General features: G+C 43.8%; 2 protein-coding genes across 4 annotated transcripts in view; both read right to left on the bottom strand.

Moving 5' to 3' along the window:
• phf19 (PHD finger protein 19) overlaps positions 1–7,022 on the bottom strand; it is an 8,866-nt gene extending 1,844 nt beyond the window's left edge. For both annotated transcript variants that reach the window (XM_084729385.1, XM_084729386.1), the window contains exons 1-9: positions 6,658–7,022; positions 4,344–4,527; positions 4,129–4,210; positions 3,789–3,902; positions 3,020–3,114; positions 2,551–2,699; positions 2,289–2,384; positions 1,985–2,174; positions 1,672–1,739 (exon numbers count right to left, since the gene is read on the bottom strand). In XM_084729385.1, the coding sequence (XP_084585511.1) occupies positions 1,672–1,739; positions 1,985–2,174; positions 2,289–2,384; positions 2,551–2,699; positions 3,020–3,114; positions 3,789–3,902; positions 4,129–4,210; positions 4,344–4,526 (977 nt within the window). In that variant the 5' untranslated portion in view covers position 4,527; positions 6,658–7,022. The remainder of the gene's footprint in view (positions 1–1,671; positions 1,740–1,984; positions 2,175–2,288; positions 2,385–2,550; positions 2,700–3,019; positions 3,115–3,788; positions 3,903–4,128; positions 4,211–4,343; positions 4,528–6,657) is intronic.
• An 888-nt stretch (positions 7,023–7,910) lies between these two features.
• Positions 7,911–18,262, bottom strand: LOC146319685 (fibrinogen C domain-containing protein 1-like). 2 transcript variants are annotated; one of them, XM_084729384.1, is made up of 9 exons: positions 18,255–18,262; positions 16,498–16,576; positions 13,434–13,549; positions 12,951–13,323; positions 10,862–10,994; positions 10,521–10,657; positions 9,915–10,011; positions 9,451–9,630; positions 7,911–8,453 (listed from the first exon to the last, which is right to left on the bottom strand). In XM_084729384.1, exons 2-9 carry the CDS (start codon positions 16,573–16,575, stop codon positions 8,191–8,193), a joined length of 1,377 nt encoding a protein of 458 aa, XP_084585510.1. In that variant the 5' UTR covers position 16,576; positions 18,255–18,262; the 3' UTR covers positions 7,911–8,190. The 2 variants fall into 2 exon arrangements, with proteins under 2 accessions (XP_084585510.1, XP_084585509.1); XM_084729383.1 differs by lacking the exon at positions 18,255–18,262 and having other exon boundaries at positions 16,498–16,648.
• Positions 18,263–19,445: the final 1,183 nt, after the last annotated feature.

Genomic DNA, 19,445 nt, shown 5'->3' with positions numbered 1-19,445 from the left:
ACAAACTAGAGCTGCTTTAACCAGCAGCTGTCACACTTCACACCTCACTGGACTGCAGCCCCACCTAGTGGTGGGAAGTTGGCCGTGGCTGTATTGGAAAGTGTGGTCAGATATGTCATGTGAGCAGTTTGGAAACCTTACTGTACAACTGAAATCTAAGCTGGCCCGTCTGGTGCACACAGCCATGATGATGATGAAGGTGATGGTAGAAACGAGTTCCAGCCCCTCCAGCAGGATCACAGGATACTGACTGATCCATCACGTATCCTGCATGTAGAACATGAGCTCTCGCCCTCTGGCAGACGATACAGAGTTCCCCGCTGTAAACTTAACCGATTTAAAAATGAATTTGTTCCTGCCTCCATTAAACTTTTAAATAGTGCTGTTTGAGGTCACTATTAGAGTCACCAATTAACCTAGCATGCATGTCTTTGAACGGTGGGAGGAAGCCGGAGAAAACCCACGCAGACACGGGGAGAACATGCAAACTCAGAAAGAAAGGCCCTGCCCCAGCGAGCCGGGGGATCGAACTCAGGACCTTCTTGCTGTGAGGTGGCAGTGGATCCATCAACGATTCGGTTCGATACGATTCAGCTCCGTCACGATACGATAAGATAAAATACAATATGATGCAATACAAGACAATGCAATGTGTCAGTTTTCACATTTTGATTCAATTAATGCTCCATGTGTAGAGAGATGTTAGTGTCAAAACATCCTGATCGTTTGACTAAATATAGTAACAGAGACAGAGAGGAGACGTTACAGTGATGTCATCGTCTTATTATGAGTCTCATGTGTAAATGAGATAAATGAGAAACTTTCAAACTGTTTAAAATGTGAGTATTTGTGCAGTGAGACGATGAGCTGCTGTGTTTCATATTCAGAGTTCTGTGGTTCAGATCAGTGTGGAGGAACAGTGAAGTGTTTCCTGTTCTCACAGTCACATGACGTCTCTGTGCTCAGACTCGTCTCTGTCCTCTGCTGTCAGACATGTTTTACATCAAAGATCTGCAGCAGCGTTTCTCATCTTTCTTATGAAACACAAACTTATTCTACGCTTAAGAAAGTTTGGTGGTGTGACACGGTACAATGTCACTTCTGTCGTTGTTTTCAGCGCCGTCTGTTATGAGCAAATGAAGGGGAGACACAGGAGAGGGAGGAGGGAGCGCTTGTTTTGTGAGCGCGGCAGCAGGCGTCCAGTGAGGGCGGTGCAGGCAGAGACAGCGGGAGAGAGAAGACGGAGGGAAGTTAACAGCGGCAGCTCCCTGATGCCAAAATTAAACATATGCGCATCCCAATGAGACGTATCGATACGCTGGTGCTGCATCGATTTGTTTCAGATTCATGTTCAGCTTTTTACCGATGCGGGTCGTCAGAACCGACGCACTCGTATCGAACACATTAAAGTCTGATGCATCGGATACATGAGTGAATCATTACACCTCTGATAAATAGTTGAACCGACTAGTGAGGGTAGCAGCGTTGAATTAACTAGATGACTAACTGTGTACAAACAGAAACATGTTGATAAGTGGAGTTTATACACACACACACACACATACACATATATTTATACATATATATCTATTGTCTGTCTGTGTGTGTGTGTGTGTGTGTGTGTGTGTGTGTGTGTGTGTGTGTGTGTGTGTGTGTGTGTGTGTGTCTTACTTGCTCTTGTATTTATTCAGAGCATCCAGCAGGTGCTGCCCTCTCTCTGTTGGAGGAGTGTTAGACAGCTAAACAACAGACAGACAGACAGACAGACAGACAGACAGACAGACAGGTTAAAAAGGGTCCATCCAGCTGAAATGAAGGGATGAATTGGTTCAGTCTGAACTGTATTCTGCTACAGGTTTAGTTTAGTTAAATCTGGTTTAGCTCTTTGTCCAGGCTTACTTTAGTTCAGTGTCATTCAGTCTGATCCAGGTTTAGTTTAGTTAAGTCTGGCTCAATCTGGTCCAGGTTCAGTTAAGTCTGGTACCTTCCCGAGCTGTAGATGTTCCCAGTTTGCAGAGACGAAGGCTAGGATCTCGTCCAGCTCAAAGTATTTCTTCTTGCTGCTGACTGACAGGTTGTAGAGAACCAGGTGAACCACATCGACCCACCTCAGAGACAGACGACGGACGTACTCTGATCCTTTGTTACAGGCCGAACACAGGAAGAGGTAGAACCTGAGGAGGAGGAGAGCAGATAAGACAAGAAAACTGTCTCACTACACTGAGGAAAGTAAACAGAAGAAATTTTGAGGAGAAATGAGTAGTAAATAAAAAAGAAAAACAGAGGACCTGTCTCCAAACATCATGGACTCCTGCAGACACTGAGTGCAGGCTTCATGGAACCACTGCTGACACCTAAAACACTGCAGCATCTTCAGGTACCACCTACACACACACACACACACACACACACACACACACACACACACACACACACACACACACACACACACACACACACACACACACACACACACACACACAGTTTAGAGATCATCATCATCATCATATTATTGTCACGGTGTGTGTCTCTCTGATTGTCTGCTCTTACTCTCCAGGGCCTCCGCAATAACAGTAACACTGCTGCTGATTGGTCCGGTGTTGGGAGTCCCAGTCCAGAGAGTCCAGGTCGTACGGTAACACCTGCTTCATTACTGACAGAGCTTTAGCTATAGGACCTTTCTTTAGAGCACCCCCTTTCTGTGGAGAGGACACAGAGACAGAAAGACAGACAGACAAACAGGTAGGCAGGCAGACAGACAGGACATGAGTTAGACAATCTTTTCTGACTATATAAACTGTGCTGTTGTCCCCACATTATATTTCCTGTAGCCATTTCATTCTAAAAGCCTTCCACTGATTTGTCTGTTGAGTCTTTTAATGTGAAGCAGCAGGACCCTGTGTGTGTGTGTGTGTGTGTGTGTGTGTGTGTGTGTGTGTGTGTGTGTGTCTGTGTGTGTCTGTGTGTGTATGTGTGTGTGTGTGTGTGTGTGTGCGCGTGTGTGTGTGTGTTTTTATACCCTGACAGCCAGAGCAAAGACGCATCTTCTACAGAACCAGGGACTGAGACTAATGCTGCCCTCTACTGGAGGAACATGACACTGCTGGTGGAAACCTGATGAACAGAGAGACAGACAGGTAGGGAGACAGTCGGAGACAGAGATAGAGAGACAGACAGGGAGACAGAAGAATTATTATTGAGTCAACAACGTGGACAAATTACTGTCCCCTATAGCTGTAATGTTCATTTCATCCAACAATAATTCGGACAGGAACTTTGATCATTTGTTTAAAAAAGCCTCATCAGCAGTTTAGTTTATGAACTCAGGTACAGTTTGTTGACTTACACTTTCAGAACCACCTGAATCTCTTCTTCTTTCATTAATAAATCTAAAAGGATCACTTTCAAGACTGTTGATACACGTATGTTCAATAACTATCAGATGATATTTCAGTATCAGATTTTAAAACACAAAACAAAATTCCACAAAAGTAAAATGATGTACAAAGTAACTCAACAAAAAATTACTTAACACAATGTGACATAATGTAAAATGATGTAACAACATTACATAACCCAACGTAAAATGATATAAACCAAGGTAACATGATATGATCCCATGTAACGCAAAACAAAACAATGTAACAACATAACATAATGTAACATGTAAAACGACGTATCACAACACGACGTAACCTCACATAACATGTTGTCATGTGTTCAGGTCTACGCTCTCTGGTCATGTGACAGGTTAACCAGCAGCCTGTCTCTCTGCCTGTGTCACTCACCGATGCCACACTTCCCACAGATGAGGATCTGGTTGTTTTGGTTTAATTGGCTGTCAGAGTTTGGCTCCGACTCCCGACACACAGAGCAGCGAGGCTCCTCCCCCGGCACTCCAGCTGCAAAGTAATTGGACAAGAGATTTTGATTGACAGCAAGAGTGAAGATGTCAGACAGACAGAAACAACATGATGGAGACACATCTATGGTGTGCCTGTCTCTCCTTCTCAGTGTCTACCTGTGTGTTGTTACCTGTCTGTTTGTCTGTCTGTCTCTCCACCTGTCTCTCTTCCTTGAAATGTCTTTACCTGTCTGTCTCTCTCTCTCCACCTGTCTGTCTCTCACCATGTTGGATGTCCTTCCAGAGGACCCAGAACTTGGAGTTGTCCTCAAATGTGACGAAGCAGCTCTGTCTGGGAGGGCTCACCTGTCCACCAATCACAACACAGACAGAGTTACACCAACCAATCAGAGGAGCCTGATACTTGCCTGTGTGTGTGTGTGTGTGTGTGTGTGTGTGTGTGTGTGTGTGTGTGTGTGTGTGTGTGTGTGTGTGTTACCCTCTGGATCTTGCCCAGGTAATAGAGTCCATCTGACCAGTGACAGAGGACAAACTGTCCAACTGTCAGACTGGACTCCTCCCCCTCCCCGTCCTCCAAACCTCGTCCTGAGCGGCATGCCCCGCCTCCCGTAGACACTTGAGGCTCCAGACCACAGAAGGCTTCAATCAGGTCCTCAAACATCCTGCAGAGAGACAGACAGGCGATTTTTCTTTTTCATTCTCTGCATTGAAAATCACACCTCAGCTACGACAAAGCTACAGTACACCTGTAGAACATGGACACGAACACAGAACCTGAGGTGTTCTTTTGTTTTTTAGAAGAAAGAAAGGGGGAGGGTACCGTCCAAATACTAATAAATGATGTGGAAAAAAGGAAAAATAAAACAAAAACAAAATGAATAAATAAAAGATAGATGGTAGATCAAAATCAGATAAAGGAGGGGCGCCTTAGAGAAATGTATGTTTTCCATAATTCCCAATTTTCTTCAAATTTAGTTTTCTGTAGCCTTATAGAAAAAGTAATTATTTCCATTACAAAAACTTCATTAACGATATCATGCCAGTCCTCAATGGATGGACTGCCTGGTTTGAGACATTTCTTGAAATGATTTTTGGTCAAGAATCCATCGTATAAGTACAATAAGTTATTATCAAACACCTTCTGACCATCTGGGATTAAATTATTTATATGCTGTTGTACCTGAAGAAATCTATAGAAATCGCTGTTGTTTAATCTGTACAACGCTTTCAAAGATTGGAAATCACTTAATATACCCTGATTAAAAACGGTACAGTATGATGAGAGGCCCTGTTTCTTATCTGGGCTGAAATCCAAATCATATGAACACCATTTTAAAATCTTAATGTCCTCAAGTCGTCCCCTCTTACAAACTACATAGAACATATAACCAAGTTTTTAGAGATAAAGTGACCCATCTGCTACCTGTTTCAAAATGTTTTTGATTAGTTTTTTATCCCGTAGAATCTCCTCAGATATATTCTCTTCTATTTCTTTTCATATGGCACAAAAATCAGAGTTATACCAACAAATCAGACAGGCCAGTTTTCATAGTTAATAAACAGCTCTGATAACAAACTGACCCCTCACATGTTAATGAGGGCTCCAACTAACATGATCAATCAATCTGCTGATCATTTTCTCCACTAATTAATTAGTTGGTTGGTCCATAAAATGTCAGAAAAGTGTTGATCAAAGTCCTCAAATGTTTTGTTTTGTCCTCAACTCAAAGATATTCAGTTTACTGTCAGAGAGGAAAGAAACCAGAACATTAAAATCACATAAATGCATGCATATTTCTACTAATATCTTTGTTAATAACTCATTTGCTATCAAAATGTAAGAGATTAGGGTTTTCAATAAGACATATGTTAGAATATTACTTTAATTAGAAATTCACTTTCTTTTTAAATCAAAATAAGAGTTTTAGCCTGCGGGTGAACAGACACGCTGCGTCAGTATGATCGCTGCGTACTGTGGTTCACTGCAATGACATACAGCATGATGAGCATATATAATTTACATTTTGTATGCAGTAATATTATTTTACTGTCAAATAGACATTAAATGTGTGTTTTTATTTGTATCTACTTCTATAGTCTGTCTACAGTAGATGTAAATAAAGCTAATTATTTCTCTGCATAATCATTTTATGTTAGTGCAACTTATACAGATTTTTTCAGATATTTGTATTATTTGTTTGTATGTTCATCTGCTCCACATGTGTGGACCTTTTTTCAACTGAAACAATCATGACAGGATTAATTAATCCATTGATTGATTACATAATTAACTGACTGCATTACAATATTAGAGCAGTTCTGTGTGAACTGACTGAACTCATCTGACCGAAGCTGTGCAGAGAGACAGGTCACAGACAGGTTACAGACAGACAGACAGGTTGTGGCTGTGATTCATCTCTGAACTGTTTTGGGGGGGTAATGACAGAGCGGCGCATGCGCAGTGCGTCCTCCCATCAGAACCGAGAATCACATACCGTTAAATTGACCGAGCAGCTAACCACAGACACAAACTACCGTTAAGTATCCACCCACAGCCGTTATAACGGCTTCATTAACGCTGTAATAAACAGATTAATAACCCGTGAACATCATGTTAACTGGGTTATTAATGTTAATGAACACACACCGTTAGTTACTGTCATCTGCAACGTGACTAACCTGTAATAGCGCTGTTTTAACTCTTCAGTCAGTACTTAATAACAGACGGCCATATTACCGACGGTCTCACATCGATACAGACAGGTTTTATACCGACATCACTGCTGTCTCACCTCCTCTGGTCCGTCTGTCTCCACCGACTGTCCTCAGAAACAAACACACTCCTCCGGGACAGACAGACAGACGGTCTGTGTGTCCGTGTCTTCGGTCTGTGTCCCTCTGTGCTTCTGTCTCTATCTTTCTCTGTCTCTCTGTGTCCCTCTCTGTGTCTCCGTCTCAGTTTTCCTGGCGCTCAACTTCAAACTTCGTTCGCCATTTTTTCACTTTTCCCGCGAATCAAACGAGGAGGCGTTCCGTTATTTGCATAAGTGTCATCATCACCGCCGTCAACGTCATCGCGTCACCACCAGGAAGTACTGCACAGCTTCCAATCATCGCTCCACACCAAACTCCATTCACTTTTTCGCTGATTTTACCACCGGATTATACACATCTTTAATTTAGAACATTGGACTGAAGTGTACGGAAGCCCCGAAAATATTCCCACGGTAACCTTTTTTTTTTTTCACAGATAAACATTATGATTTTTATCTTAAAAAAAAAAAAATCTTTTTATCTCATAATTTTTATCCTACAATGAAGACTCACCATAGGGGATAGTTTTTGTCTTTTACCAGCAGAAATTATTATTGTTGTTGTTGTTGTTATTAATAAATATTTGATGCATTAACATAACATATATATTTGATATTGTATTGATATGGAAGTCTAAAGTCTTGTAGTATAACGTCTGAGGAAAACCTCTGAATTCTGTAAAGTGCTCGGCAAGTCATGAGTTCGATGTCAGTTAGATGTACATATTTATACATAAACACACAAGTGTGGTATATGTTCACATTAAAAGACCACATGAACTGCATCTTTTAGCAAATTTAATCATTCTCAAAAAAATCTTTTGAATTATCAAATTATCAAAATCTTATTGAGAAAAGTGGGACGTGGTGCCCACGCAGTGTTACAATACATAATGAAAGGCTAAATTAAACTGTAATAAAAAGTTAAAATACAAGAATGACTTATTAACAAACAAATTCTGCTCAAAAAACAATGTTATGGCTTATCTGACGGTGAACAGATGGAGGCAAAGCTTCAGTTCAGTCAGAAACTCTTTAATCAACCATCAGCTCTACATTCATATCAACTGTGACATCATCAATATGAAAAGTTATTAATCAGAACACACAATGAGCAGGAGACAGAAGAGATGAGAAATGATTTGATTTGATTCTTCAAGATCAAATTGTCACATTTTATAAAACACACAAACAGAAGCTGAAGCTGTTGCAGAAGAACAGGGACCAAAGGTCAGGGGTCAGAGGAACAGAGGTCAGAGGTCAGATTGAGGATGATCTGATCAGGAGTTTGGTTCAGGTTGGGGTAAAAGGTCAGAGGTCAGGTTTAGGACCAGCTGATCAAGACTAAGGTTCAGATTGGGGTTAAAGGTCGGAGGTCAGGTTTAGGACCAGCTGATCAAGAGTCTGGTTCAGGTCAGGGTTAAAGGTCAGAGGTCAGATTGAGGATGATCTGATCAAGAGTTTGGTTCAGGTTGGGGTTAAAGGTCAGAGGTCAGGTTTAGGACCAGCTGATCAGGAGTTCGGTTTAGTTTTAGGTCGGATCTTCATTTCAGTGAACTTGAGCGAGTATTGCCAGCCTGTCCAACTGGACCACTCCACACCGTCAGCATAGGAGGCGTGGCCTCCACTCAGGTACTGGCCGTTCAGGTTGGAGGTGTGGCAGTTCCGGTACCACCACGCCCCCTGGTAGTACGCTGCACAGTTGTTCTCTGACTGGTCCTGGTCCCGGTCTTTGGTGGTGAACTGCATCTCTGAGTGCTTCAGTAGGGAGTCACCTGGAGGACAGATGGACCAACACCTGTCAGTACTGCGTGGTACAAAAAGATAAAATTCAGCAACACCTGTGGTACGCTGAACACCTTTATTTTCAGACCAACATGTTTCAGCATCAGGGTCATCATGGAAAACATTAAAACCAACTATAGTTTGAAACAGACAAAGGAATTTTAAAAAGTAAAAAATAAATAAATACGTAAATAAACCCAACCAATCATGTTTATCCATACAGATCTCAGCCAATAGGGCTCATCTGAAGAGAGGCTGCGCATGTGGTTTCAGTCAATCATTGTCCCAGTTAACTCTTAGTTCCGGGCTAAGAGTTAACCTTGGGCCAGGGTTAAGACAAGCTCAGGTCTATGTGCTCTGAGTTACATATCTGTTAGTGCACCAACTGATGTTAACATGTCAGAATGCTTTGTGACTACTCTGCTCCTTTAACCCCATTTCAACAGTTTTTAGCCCTGAGTTTAGTTAATTTTCAGGGGATAACCCCACAAACTCAACAGCCGGCAACCCTGACCAGCCAGACCTAATCTAAAGCTGGGGTTGGACAACTTTGGAATGTTCCACGATTGTGCCAGTGTGAAAGCTTTCTTAGCCTGGAGCTAACAGCTTCCATAGCCTGGGGCTAACAGCTTCCATAGCCCGGGGCTAACAGCTTCCATAGCCTGGGGCTAACAGCTTCTATAGCCCGGGGCTAACAGCTTCCATAACCTGGAGCTAACAGCTTCCATAGCCCGGGGCTAACAGCTTCCATAGCCCGGGGCTAACAGCTTCCATAGCCCGGGGCTAATTGCAGTTTGAAAAGCTCCTTGGGGAACTGATGAAGGCCAGAGCAGACACACGTTAGTCTGCAAATATATTTGTGGAATGTACTGCAAGTGTTGCAGGATTTTGCCTTTTTGATATTTTCTCTTCTTGTCTGTGTACCTTGTAAGTACCACAGTACTGCAATAGTGTAGCAGTAGTACAGCAGAGTACCAGTTATTGTACCTGCAGTCCCTGAGTACTGGTCCACGGTCAGCGGGTACCCATCCTCCTCTGGATTCACTGAATCTCGACCGACAGAGAAGTCTCCGTAATGAGCAAACGCTGTGGCGTTATCGAAGTCGGCCATGTCGATACGTAACTCATAACCACCTGAGCTGGTGAGAGAGTAGATCCTCTGGAGACCTGAGAGACAGACAGACAGACAGAGAGACAGACAGACAGACAGACAGAATCAGTTCAGAGCACCAAGTCATGAAAACACCGAGAGCTCAGGTCCACTGTGACCTTCAGCTCAAACTGTACAAGTTAATCTGCACTGCAACTGTGAGAAGAGACAAACTATCAGGACGTGGTTTGTTCAGATTGACTGTAATGGCCTCTGCAGCCTGTAGGGGGCACTGACAGCACGTTAACCTGTGTGTGTGTGTGTGTGTGTGTGTGTGTGTGTGTGTGTGTGTGTGTCACACCCAGCCAGTGCTCTCCTGTAGTTTTCCCAAAACCGTCTCTGTACGCATCCCATCCTCGGAAAAAATTCACAGAGCCATCCTCCCTCCTTTGGATCACCTGCACACACACACACACACACACACACACACACACACACACACACACACACACACACACACACACATACACACACACACACACATACACACACACACACACACACACACACACACACACACACACACACATAACAATCAGCTAATCATTTTTATTTTGTTGTCTTTGATAAAAAATTATTGCTATTTCTTTTCTTTTCACAGTCTGCAGCTCGTCAACTCAAAACACCAAAACACCAAAACACCAAATGGTGAACTTTTATCTTTGAAGTTTGAATGATTTATATTTCATCATAGAATAAGAATATGTTTATTGATTGTACTAACGTATATGTAACAAGGATCAATCTATGGCAGAACAATCAATGATTGTGTTGCTGCAGAGACGTGCTGACCTACACATCAGATTCTACAAACTCAAACTCAACTGTGTATGTGTGTGTGTGTGTGTGTGTATGTATGTATGTGTGTCTGTGTGTGTGTGTGTGTGTGTGTGTGTGTGTGTCTTACGGTCCAGCCTCCTCCGTCAGTCGTCATGTCACAATAAACCATGAAGCCATCGGGGTCATGAGTTGGAAAAATAGAATAAACTCCATCCTTAGAGATGCCGGACGCCATGACATCACTACAGTCCCTGGGTCTGATCGCTGAGGACGAGAGAGAGACAGACAGACAGAGAGAGAGACAGACAGACAGAGAGAGAGACAGACACACACACAGACAGGCAGACAGACAGTTATTATGTATTATCTGTGTACTCCGTGTCTCTTGCTGTCTTACCGTGTGTGTATGATAGTGTTTGTTTGTGTGTCTCAGGTGTGTGTTACCTGTGTGTGTGTGTATTGTGTTACCTGTGTACTTGGTGTCTCTCTGCAGGTCACTGTTGAGTCTCCTCAGACTCTCTGTCTCCCTCTGCAGGCTGAGCAGAGAATCACTGAAACCTGCAGCCAACTTCAGCACACCTGAGTGACTGTCAGACAACACCTGCACAGGTAGGACAGGGACACAGAATTATTTTAGTTCTTATTTTAATCTTTCCATTACTTTCCATTTATTTTATATTATTTTCACATAATGTGGATGTCTGTCTCACCCAAAGACATTTACAGGTGGACACCACACCGACCACCTGTTGCTGCGATACGTCAACATCAGTGTTTGAAATGTAACCATTATATAAAAATGCAGCTCCCCGTGTCAGTCTGACCACAACAATACAGGTGTGATGTTCACGTACAACCAAAGACCAATGTGACGTCTGTATATTAGAGCTGGATATCAATTCAGATTTACAAATCGATTCATAAGATCCTGAGTCAATATCATCATTAATTTAGTCGGGGATATTTCAATAATTGATACAAAAGAGATTCTCAGAGAACTGATGCTGTAAATGAGAAAACCTCTAACCTTCTGCATTATTAAAAATATTCATGTTTATATTAAGATCTACCATTTGTTTTTTTGTTTTTGAACAAAACAAAATATTTTGTTTTGTTCAAAAACAAAATATTTTGTTTTGTGTTGTGAATTCTTCATATTTAGATGCTTTTCTGCAGAGCCGTGCTCAGATGATGAGTCACAGGTCTGCAGTAAAGAGGTGAAGTACAGCTGATAATAATAATAATAATGACTCTGTTCTCTGACTGGAGCCTGTCAGGATCAAACCCCTCCCACCACCTCACAGCGCCATAAGATCTCAGACCAAAGGCTGTAGCCCACATCCACAGGAGAAAGGACAGATTATAAAAGATCAATACTGGGATATAAATTGTATGTCTATGGTCTGACACAGGCTGCGTTCAGCCTGACAAAACATAACAAAACGCTTATTTAAAGAGAGTCAGTGCCACGTCGAACACTCTTCTGTGTATAAATACCTGCTGCACTGCAACACCTTTTTAGTTTGGTGGTATTTACATGTAAACCACTGCAGTGACACACCAAACCAGAGAAAACATGGCAAAGCCTGTTGAACTCTGTTATCCACCATCTCAAGGAAAAAAAAACAAAAACAGAGCAAACAGGTGTGTTTGAAATGAGTCACACCTGCGCAGAATCGATCGGCGACGACTGTCGCACAGTGCATGCCAGTTAGATTTGTGTCCGACTCGATCCCGACTTGCTCTGATGTCATACACACGTGGGAAACGGTAACTTCGTGAGATCGAGGGGGCTGCGGTTTTTACAGCCAGGTGCCACAGCTGCTCTCCAACACCTGCAAACACCTGGCTGTCACCTGATCAATGATTGGCTCTTAATTTTGAGAACAGACACCACATGTTGTTTAAAAGACAAATTTTCTGTGCAATTGTAATATATTAGTCCAACAATGTTTTAATCTGTCAATAATCTGTCTAATAATAATAATAAAGGTTTTATATATACGACTAATCAAAGTAACAAAATGTTTTACACTACAGATAAAAGAACAGATGTTTGATGTAACAGAAGGAGGAACTGTTCTAGTTCAACTTCAATCAGTGATCAAGAACATATTTCATCTCTTTAGTTATGAATGTTGTGTACAAACTTCTGATAACCTGCAGGTGATCTGACAGGAGGTCAGTGTCTCTTCCTGTATGTCTCTGCGGGAAAATGTCCGACTTGACTGCAGCTTTTTGTCTCCACCTTCTGATCTCGTCTACTTTCCAGAAAAACCTCAGTTCATCACCCCTGAGTACAAGTATATCCAGCTACAGGTGTGTTTTGTCTCACCTGTATGATGTCACTCAGCAGGTGTGTTTTGTCTCACCTGTATGATGTCACTCAGCAGGTGTGTTTTGTCTCACCTGTATGATGTCACTCTGCAGGTGTGTTTTGTCTCACCTGTATGATGTCACTCTGCAGGTGTGTTTTGTCTCACCTGTATGATGTCACTCTGCAGGTGTGTTTTGTCTCACCTGTATGATGTCACTCTGCAGGTGTGTTTTGTCTCACCTGTATGATGCGGCTCTGTTCGCTCTGCAGTCCATCCAGTCTTTGATCCAGAACACCTTGACCTCTTTTCAACGAATCAGCTTCTAGCCTGAGGTTGTGGGCGTGGTCTGATAACACCTTCAGCTCCTCTGCCAGCTTGTGGACCAATCCGGTCTCCTGCCAGTCGTCTGCGTTGTGATTGGATAGCACCCGCAGCAGCGAGCTCTGCAGTGCTTCCCAGCGCAGGAACTTCTCGCTGTAATCGGGACAGTTTGGGTCCAGGAAGATGCTGATTGGCTCTCCGTCTGCGACACGGGACACTGACACCAGGGCGCCAGACTCTTTGGGATTGGTCGAGATCACAGGTGAGGAGGAGGAGACTCCGCCCCTGTTACTGCGACAACAGAGACAAACAGACAATCGCACAGTCTGACGGGTACTTCAGACAGACATAAAGACAGATTAGACAGAGAGACAGGTAGACAGAGAGACAGGTGTGTTTACCTGTTGATGAAGGGCAGAGGATACTGGTTCAGGTACAGGATGGTAACTGTTGCTATGACGACAGCTGCTATGATGACCAACACGGCGCTGGACCATAACAGGACACTGCAACACATCTGAACACACACACACACACACACACACACACAGACACACACACACACACACACATACAGACACACACACACACACACACACACACAGACACACAGACACACACACACACACACACATACAGACACACAGACACACACACACACACACACATACAGACACACACACACACACACACACACACAGACACACAGACACACACACACACACACACATACAGACACACAGACACACACACACACACACACACACACACACACACACACACACAGACACACAGACACACAGACACACACACACACACATACAGACACACACACACACACACACACACACACACACACACACACACACACACACACACACACACAGCATCAGTTCCCAGCATGCACTGAGCTGGAGTTTATAACTTCACTGAGTACAGTATTTGTGTGGTACTGCAGTGTTTGTGTGGTACTGCAGTATTTGTGTGGTACTGCAGTGTTTGTGTGGTACTGCAGTATTTGTGTGGTACTGCAGTATTTGTGTGTACAGCCTGTGTCTATAGGAGCAACAAGCAGGACGATGTGTCCAGAAACTTAATTAAAATACTTCAACCCTCCTGGATTTCATCACAGAAAACATCACAGCTGCATCAAACCAGAGCAGCAGAAGGAAGACTTCCTGTTTTTTAAGGAAAGTTTTAAAGGGGCGGAGCATCAGTTTGTAAATGTGACTTTTAAGGTCAGGGCTAAAAATAAATGCATGACAGAAAAGTGATGAATATTAGCTTATGCCACAGATTTATGCAAGTTTGTGCTAGAAGGTTAAATTATTCTGTTTTCTTTCCTGAGAACTGGAAGTAACGTTATTTAACATAAAAACGTGTTGCAGTGTATTTTACAGTTCACCAAAACTTTGTAAAATGACAACATGCTCCATATGTTGAGGTCTGAGAGTCGGCAGCTCTGCTTCTTCATGCAGCTCCCATGAACTGACATCATAGGGATGTAAAGACTCGTCCCTCTTTTTTTTTTAGTTTCCTTGGTTACGTGTAAAAGTTCTACACTGAAAATGCAAGTTAAAGAAAAGTATTTAAATATTATATTTAAAGTATCAAAAGCCTGAGTTAGTTAGTTAGTCAGAGTTAAAAAGTCTTCTGGTCTTTAAATTAAAGCTAAACTCATCTTTTCACTGTAACTGTCAGTTAGTGCTTGTCCTTCAGTACCTCAGACCCCGTCCCCGTCCCCGTCCCCGTCCCCGTCATCCTCACAGCAGATCTGTCTCGGTATCAACCAATCCTTTAACTTTAGTATTTATGGTTGATGTTTGTCCTTCTGACCAGAAATCATCAGTCCAGACTGTAACATGAACACTGAATCTCTCTGACATGTACTTCCTGTTTGTTGCTGCCGAGTTGCTCAACAGCACAGATTATGACGGAGCTGATTGTCCGTAATGATGGTAATGTAAGAGAAAATCCCAGCATGCTTCAGTAAGAGGGTTACAGCAGTGTGCCTGTGGGGCGGGGGTGCAGGGCGGGGGTGCAGGGTGGGGGTGCAGGGTGGGGGTGCAGGGCGGGGGTGCAGGGCGGGGGTGCAGGGTGGGGGTGCAGGGCGGGGGTGCAGGGTGGGGGTGCAGGGTGGGGGTGCAGGGCAGGGGTGCAGGGTGGGGGTGCAGGGCGGGGGTGCAGGGTGGGGGTGCAGGGCAGGGGTGCAGGGTGGGGGTGCAGGGCAGGGGTGCAGGGTGGGGGTGCAGGGCGGGGGTGCAGGGTGGGGGTGCAGGGCGGGGGTGCAGGGCGGGGGTGCAGGGTGGGGGTGCAGGGCGGGGGTGCAGGGTGGGGGTGCAGGGCGGGGGTGCAGGGCGGGGGTTGTTGGGGAACCCAGTGGTGTAAACTGTGTCCGTGTGGCGTTTAATCTGGAGATCCTCAGTGGACGTCAGTGAAGGCGACAGCTGCTGCAGATTAGAGACACTTTGATCTGACAGTTTAACTCCAGATTAACACGAATTAACTCTGTGTGTGTCTGTTACTGTCTGTCTGTTACTGTCTGTCTGTTACTGTCTGTCTGTTTCTGATTGTTGCAGCCCTGTGTCTCAGGACCAAACATGTAGCGCTGCTCCTGCATGCTCTCCCTTCTCCGTACCTGTTCACCGTCGACTGCAGCACACTTAGTTCACACACTTCTTTATCTTAGTGTGCTGCTGACGCCACCATGGTCGCTCTGATCTCGTACTGTGATGAGTCCTCGTACTGAGACGAAGTTCGCTACGTGGACTTTTGAGGGCCCAAAAAAAAAAAGGCCCAGAAAACTGAGGAAATGATCATCAGCTTCAGGGGGGGATGGTCACCACCCTCTCCCCTCTGACAGGTCACATAACTTCAGACGAGGAACCTGGGAACCCGAACTGGCAGGTTGGAAGGTGGTGGGACAGTAGTAAGGTGAGGGTGGAACCATGGTGGAACAGTAGTAAGGTGAAGGTGGAACCATGGTGGGACAATAGTAAGGTGAGGGTGGAACCATGGTGGGACAGTAGTAAGGTGAGGGTGGAACCATGGTGGGACAGTAGTAAGGTGAGGGTGGAACCATGGTGGGACAGTAGTAAGGTGAGGGTGGAACCATGGTGGGACAATAGTAAGGTGAGGGTGGAACCATGGTGGGACAGTAGTAAGGTGAGGGTGGAACCATGGTGGGACAGTAGTAAGGTGAGGGTGGAACCATGGTGGGACAGTAGTAAGGTGAGGGTGGAACCATGGTGGGACAATAGTAAGGTGAGGGTGGAACCATGGTGGGACAGTAGTAAGGTGAGGGTGGAACCATGGTGGGACAATAGTAAGGTGAGGGTGGAACCATGGTGGGACAATAGTAAGGTGAGGGTGGAACCATGGTGGGACAGTAGTGGGACAGTAGTGGGGATGATAGGGGACTGGGCATTGTAACAAGCTAACATGCTAACATTTAGCCTAGCATACCTTGTTTTTGTTTGGTCGTTTGCTGTCGAGCTCAGAGCTGCTGTTGTTCATGATGGTCCACCTGTCGTTCAGCATCATCCTGAAACACAAACGCAGTCCACTGCTGCAAAGGCTCATGGGAACTGTAGCTGTTAAAGGTTGTATCTTTGTGCACTGTCACATGTTTCTGGACAGCCAAATGTCCTCAAAGAGCTATTAATTACTAAAGCACCATTAGACTCTCCATAAAAACACTTTACGGACCACTAGAACCATAGTCCTGTAGAACTATAGAACTTCCTTTGTGAACGTTCTTGCAGACTTTTAGGAATGTCATCAGTGACCTCTGGAGTGTTTTGTAGACATCTAGAATCTTATGTGTGATCTTAAAACCTCTTTAAGAACCCTCTTAAACATCTCTAGATTCATCTAAAGAACCTCAGGAACCTTATATCTGACCTTAAAGAGAGTCCAATAGATCTCTAGAACGTCACCAATGACCTGCAAAATGTCTTTACATCTAGAACCTCTTGAATAATTTAGAACTTACTTTTGTAATTTATGATTTATAAACCCCTCAAAGACCTTTCAGTTAACCATCATTTATGTCTCTAGAACATTTGTATAGACATCTAGAACTTAGATAATCTTTACAACCTCTTCCTATATATCTCTAGAATCTTCTTGCAGTCCTTTAGAACCTCCTAAATGACTCATAAAAGTAGAACATCATCACACCTGTAATCTCAACGAGGATTTTCAGAAACCGAGTTCCTTTTCAAAGACTTCTAGAATGTTAAGAATCTTCTTCAGAACCTCAACTAACCCACTGAAAACCCTGTCGATGACACAGGACCTTGAGAACGTCCTCTGGTTCCTCAGTCTTACGTAGTGCCCCCTTGAATCTCTGTGCAGACTTCTAGAACCTCCTGATGGGAGTTCTTCTGCACCTCCCAGAGCCCCTTAAACTTGACTGAACCAGAACCTCCCTGTGGACCCTGCAGGTTCCTGAGGTTCCTCCTCCTCCTGTTATCTCGGACAGAAATCGTGATGAATAAAAAGTTCAGAGCTGTAAGATACTGACGTGGAAGCCGCGTTGCTACAGACCTGCTGATACAGATCTGTCTGTGAGCAGCTGTTCAGGAGGTTCTCAGCGTTCTGAGCGTCTGTCTCTGTCAGAGTCACTTTAGTCTGACTGATGATCGTTCTCAGTGTCACAGAACAAACGGGCTGATAAGAACTTGACACGTTCCGTCTGTTTCTCTGTGTCACATTAAATATTACCGTTTTGTTTCTGACCCTTAAAGTTGGTTCTTTAACCTTTGACCTGACGAGCAGATTCACAGTTCAAACATGAGGATGGTTTGATCTCTGCAGCTCAGTGGGAACCACATCACATGTTCTTACATGTTCTAAAATAGATTTTTCTAGTTGAGATCATTTAAACGTTCACATTCACAAGTTTAAGTTTGAGCTCAGAGGACTGCTGTTAAAGCTTTTTATTTGTCATTGCAGAACCAGCAGGTCCATTTAGTGTCAGTTCTGTTCTGGAGCTTTCAGTCACACGTCAGATGATCAAAGTGAGATTATATCAACCAGCTGTTTGAAGAACTAAACCTCAACCTGAAATCGAATAGGAGGAAAAATCCTCAAAGATTCAAACATGACGCCAACATTTCTCTCATATTTACGCATCATTAAGTTCCATTATTACCGTTCAGTGAGTTCGTATCATTCACTAACAATCACTGATCGATATCAATAATCAGTAAAGTTACCTGTCTGTCTTCAGCCTCCAGATGGTGAGAGAAAAAAAAATCAAACTTTATAATTTTCCCGTTTGAAGACGCAGTGAATGATCACATCGTCGTGGAAACAGATTGTCAGGGAGAGAGAGAGAGAGAGAGACCATCTGCTGTACAGTGGGGCGAGAGACACCAACACTGGCACAGAGAGAGAGAGAGAGAGAGAGAGAGAGAGAGAGAGAGAGAGAGAGAGAGAGAGAGAGAGGCTTAAAGGGACAGTTTGTGTTTTTTGAGGTGGACTGTATGAGGTTGGTGGTTTTTCATGTTCTCATGCTGTACAGTTTATTTTTAATGCAAACTGAATTTGATGTTAACATTAATAAGTTGTTAATCAGGACTTCTGATGTTTCACACTCATAATTCCCACCAACCAGACAAATACACACAAACTGTTCTGCACCTGTACCTGTTCTTGTGATGTTCCAGGTAACTTCAGATCAAATGCTTTCTGAGCATTTAAAGCCACTAATATTTATATTCTAATAAATTACATTTCATTCTTTCATTTTCTGTAAAAGCTTATTCTGTAAGGGTCGCGGGGGGCGGAGTCTATCCCAGCTGACACTGGGTGAGAGGCGGGGTTCACCCTGGACAAGACGCCAGTTCATCACAGGACTGACACACAGAGACAGACGACCACTGACACTCACATTCACACCTACAGACAATTTAGAGTCACCAATTAACCTGCATGCATGTCTTTGGACTGTGGGAGGAAGCCGGAGAACCCAGAGAGAACCCACACAGACACGGGGAGAACATGCAAACTCCACACAGAAAGGCCCTGATCCAGCTGGAGGATCGAACTCAGGACGTTCTTGCTGTGAGGCGGCGTCGCTGACCACTGCTCCACCGTGACGCCCCTCAATATCATTTTAAATATAAAATATGCTGCAACAGAAAAAAAACACTGATTAGTGGTGATCAGATTAATGATCAATGATCAATAATCAAAAATGATCATGTGCAGAACGTGTGTGTGAATCCTGAACTCTGTCTTCTGACTAGAGTTTGATGTGTTGCCATGGAAACAGACCGTGTGTCCCCTCCCCTCAGTTAATGACTAACACATGTCGTCCCTCTGTGACATGAACCACACAGGAAGCAGAGCAGGGCTTTTCACAGTAAAAGCCTGTTGAGGAGTTGATTATTATTTCCTCTTCT

The sequence above is a fragment of the Lutjanus erythropterus genome, chromosome 10 (assembly GCF_056507025.1).
Source record: "Lutjanus erythropterus isolate fLutEry1 chromosome 10, fLutEry1.hap2, whole genome shotgun sequence".
Classification (NCBI taxonomy): domain Eukaryota; kingdom Metazoa; phylum Chordata; class Actinopteri; order Lutjaniformes; family Lutjanidae; genus Lutjanus; species Lutjanus erythropterus.
Note: the sequence above shows the minus strand (reverse complement) of the source record. Positions and strands in the feature narration are given on the sequence as shown.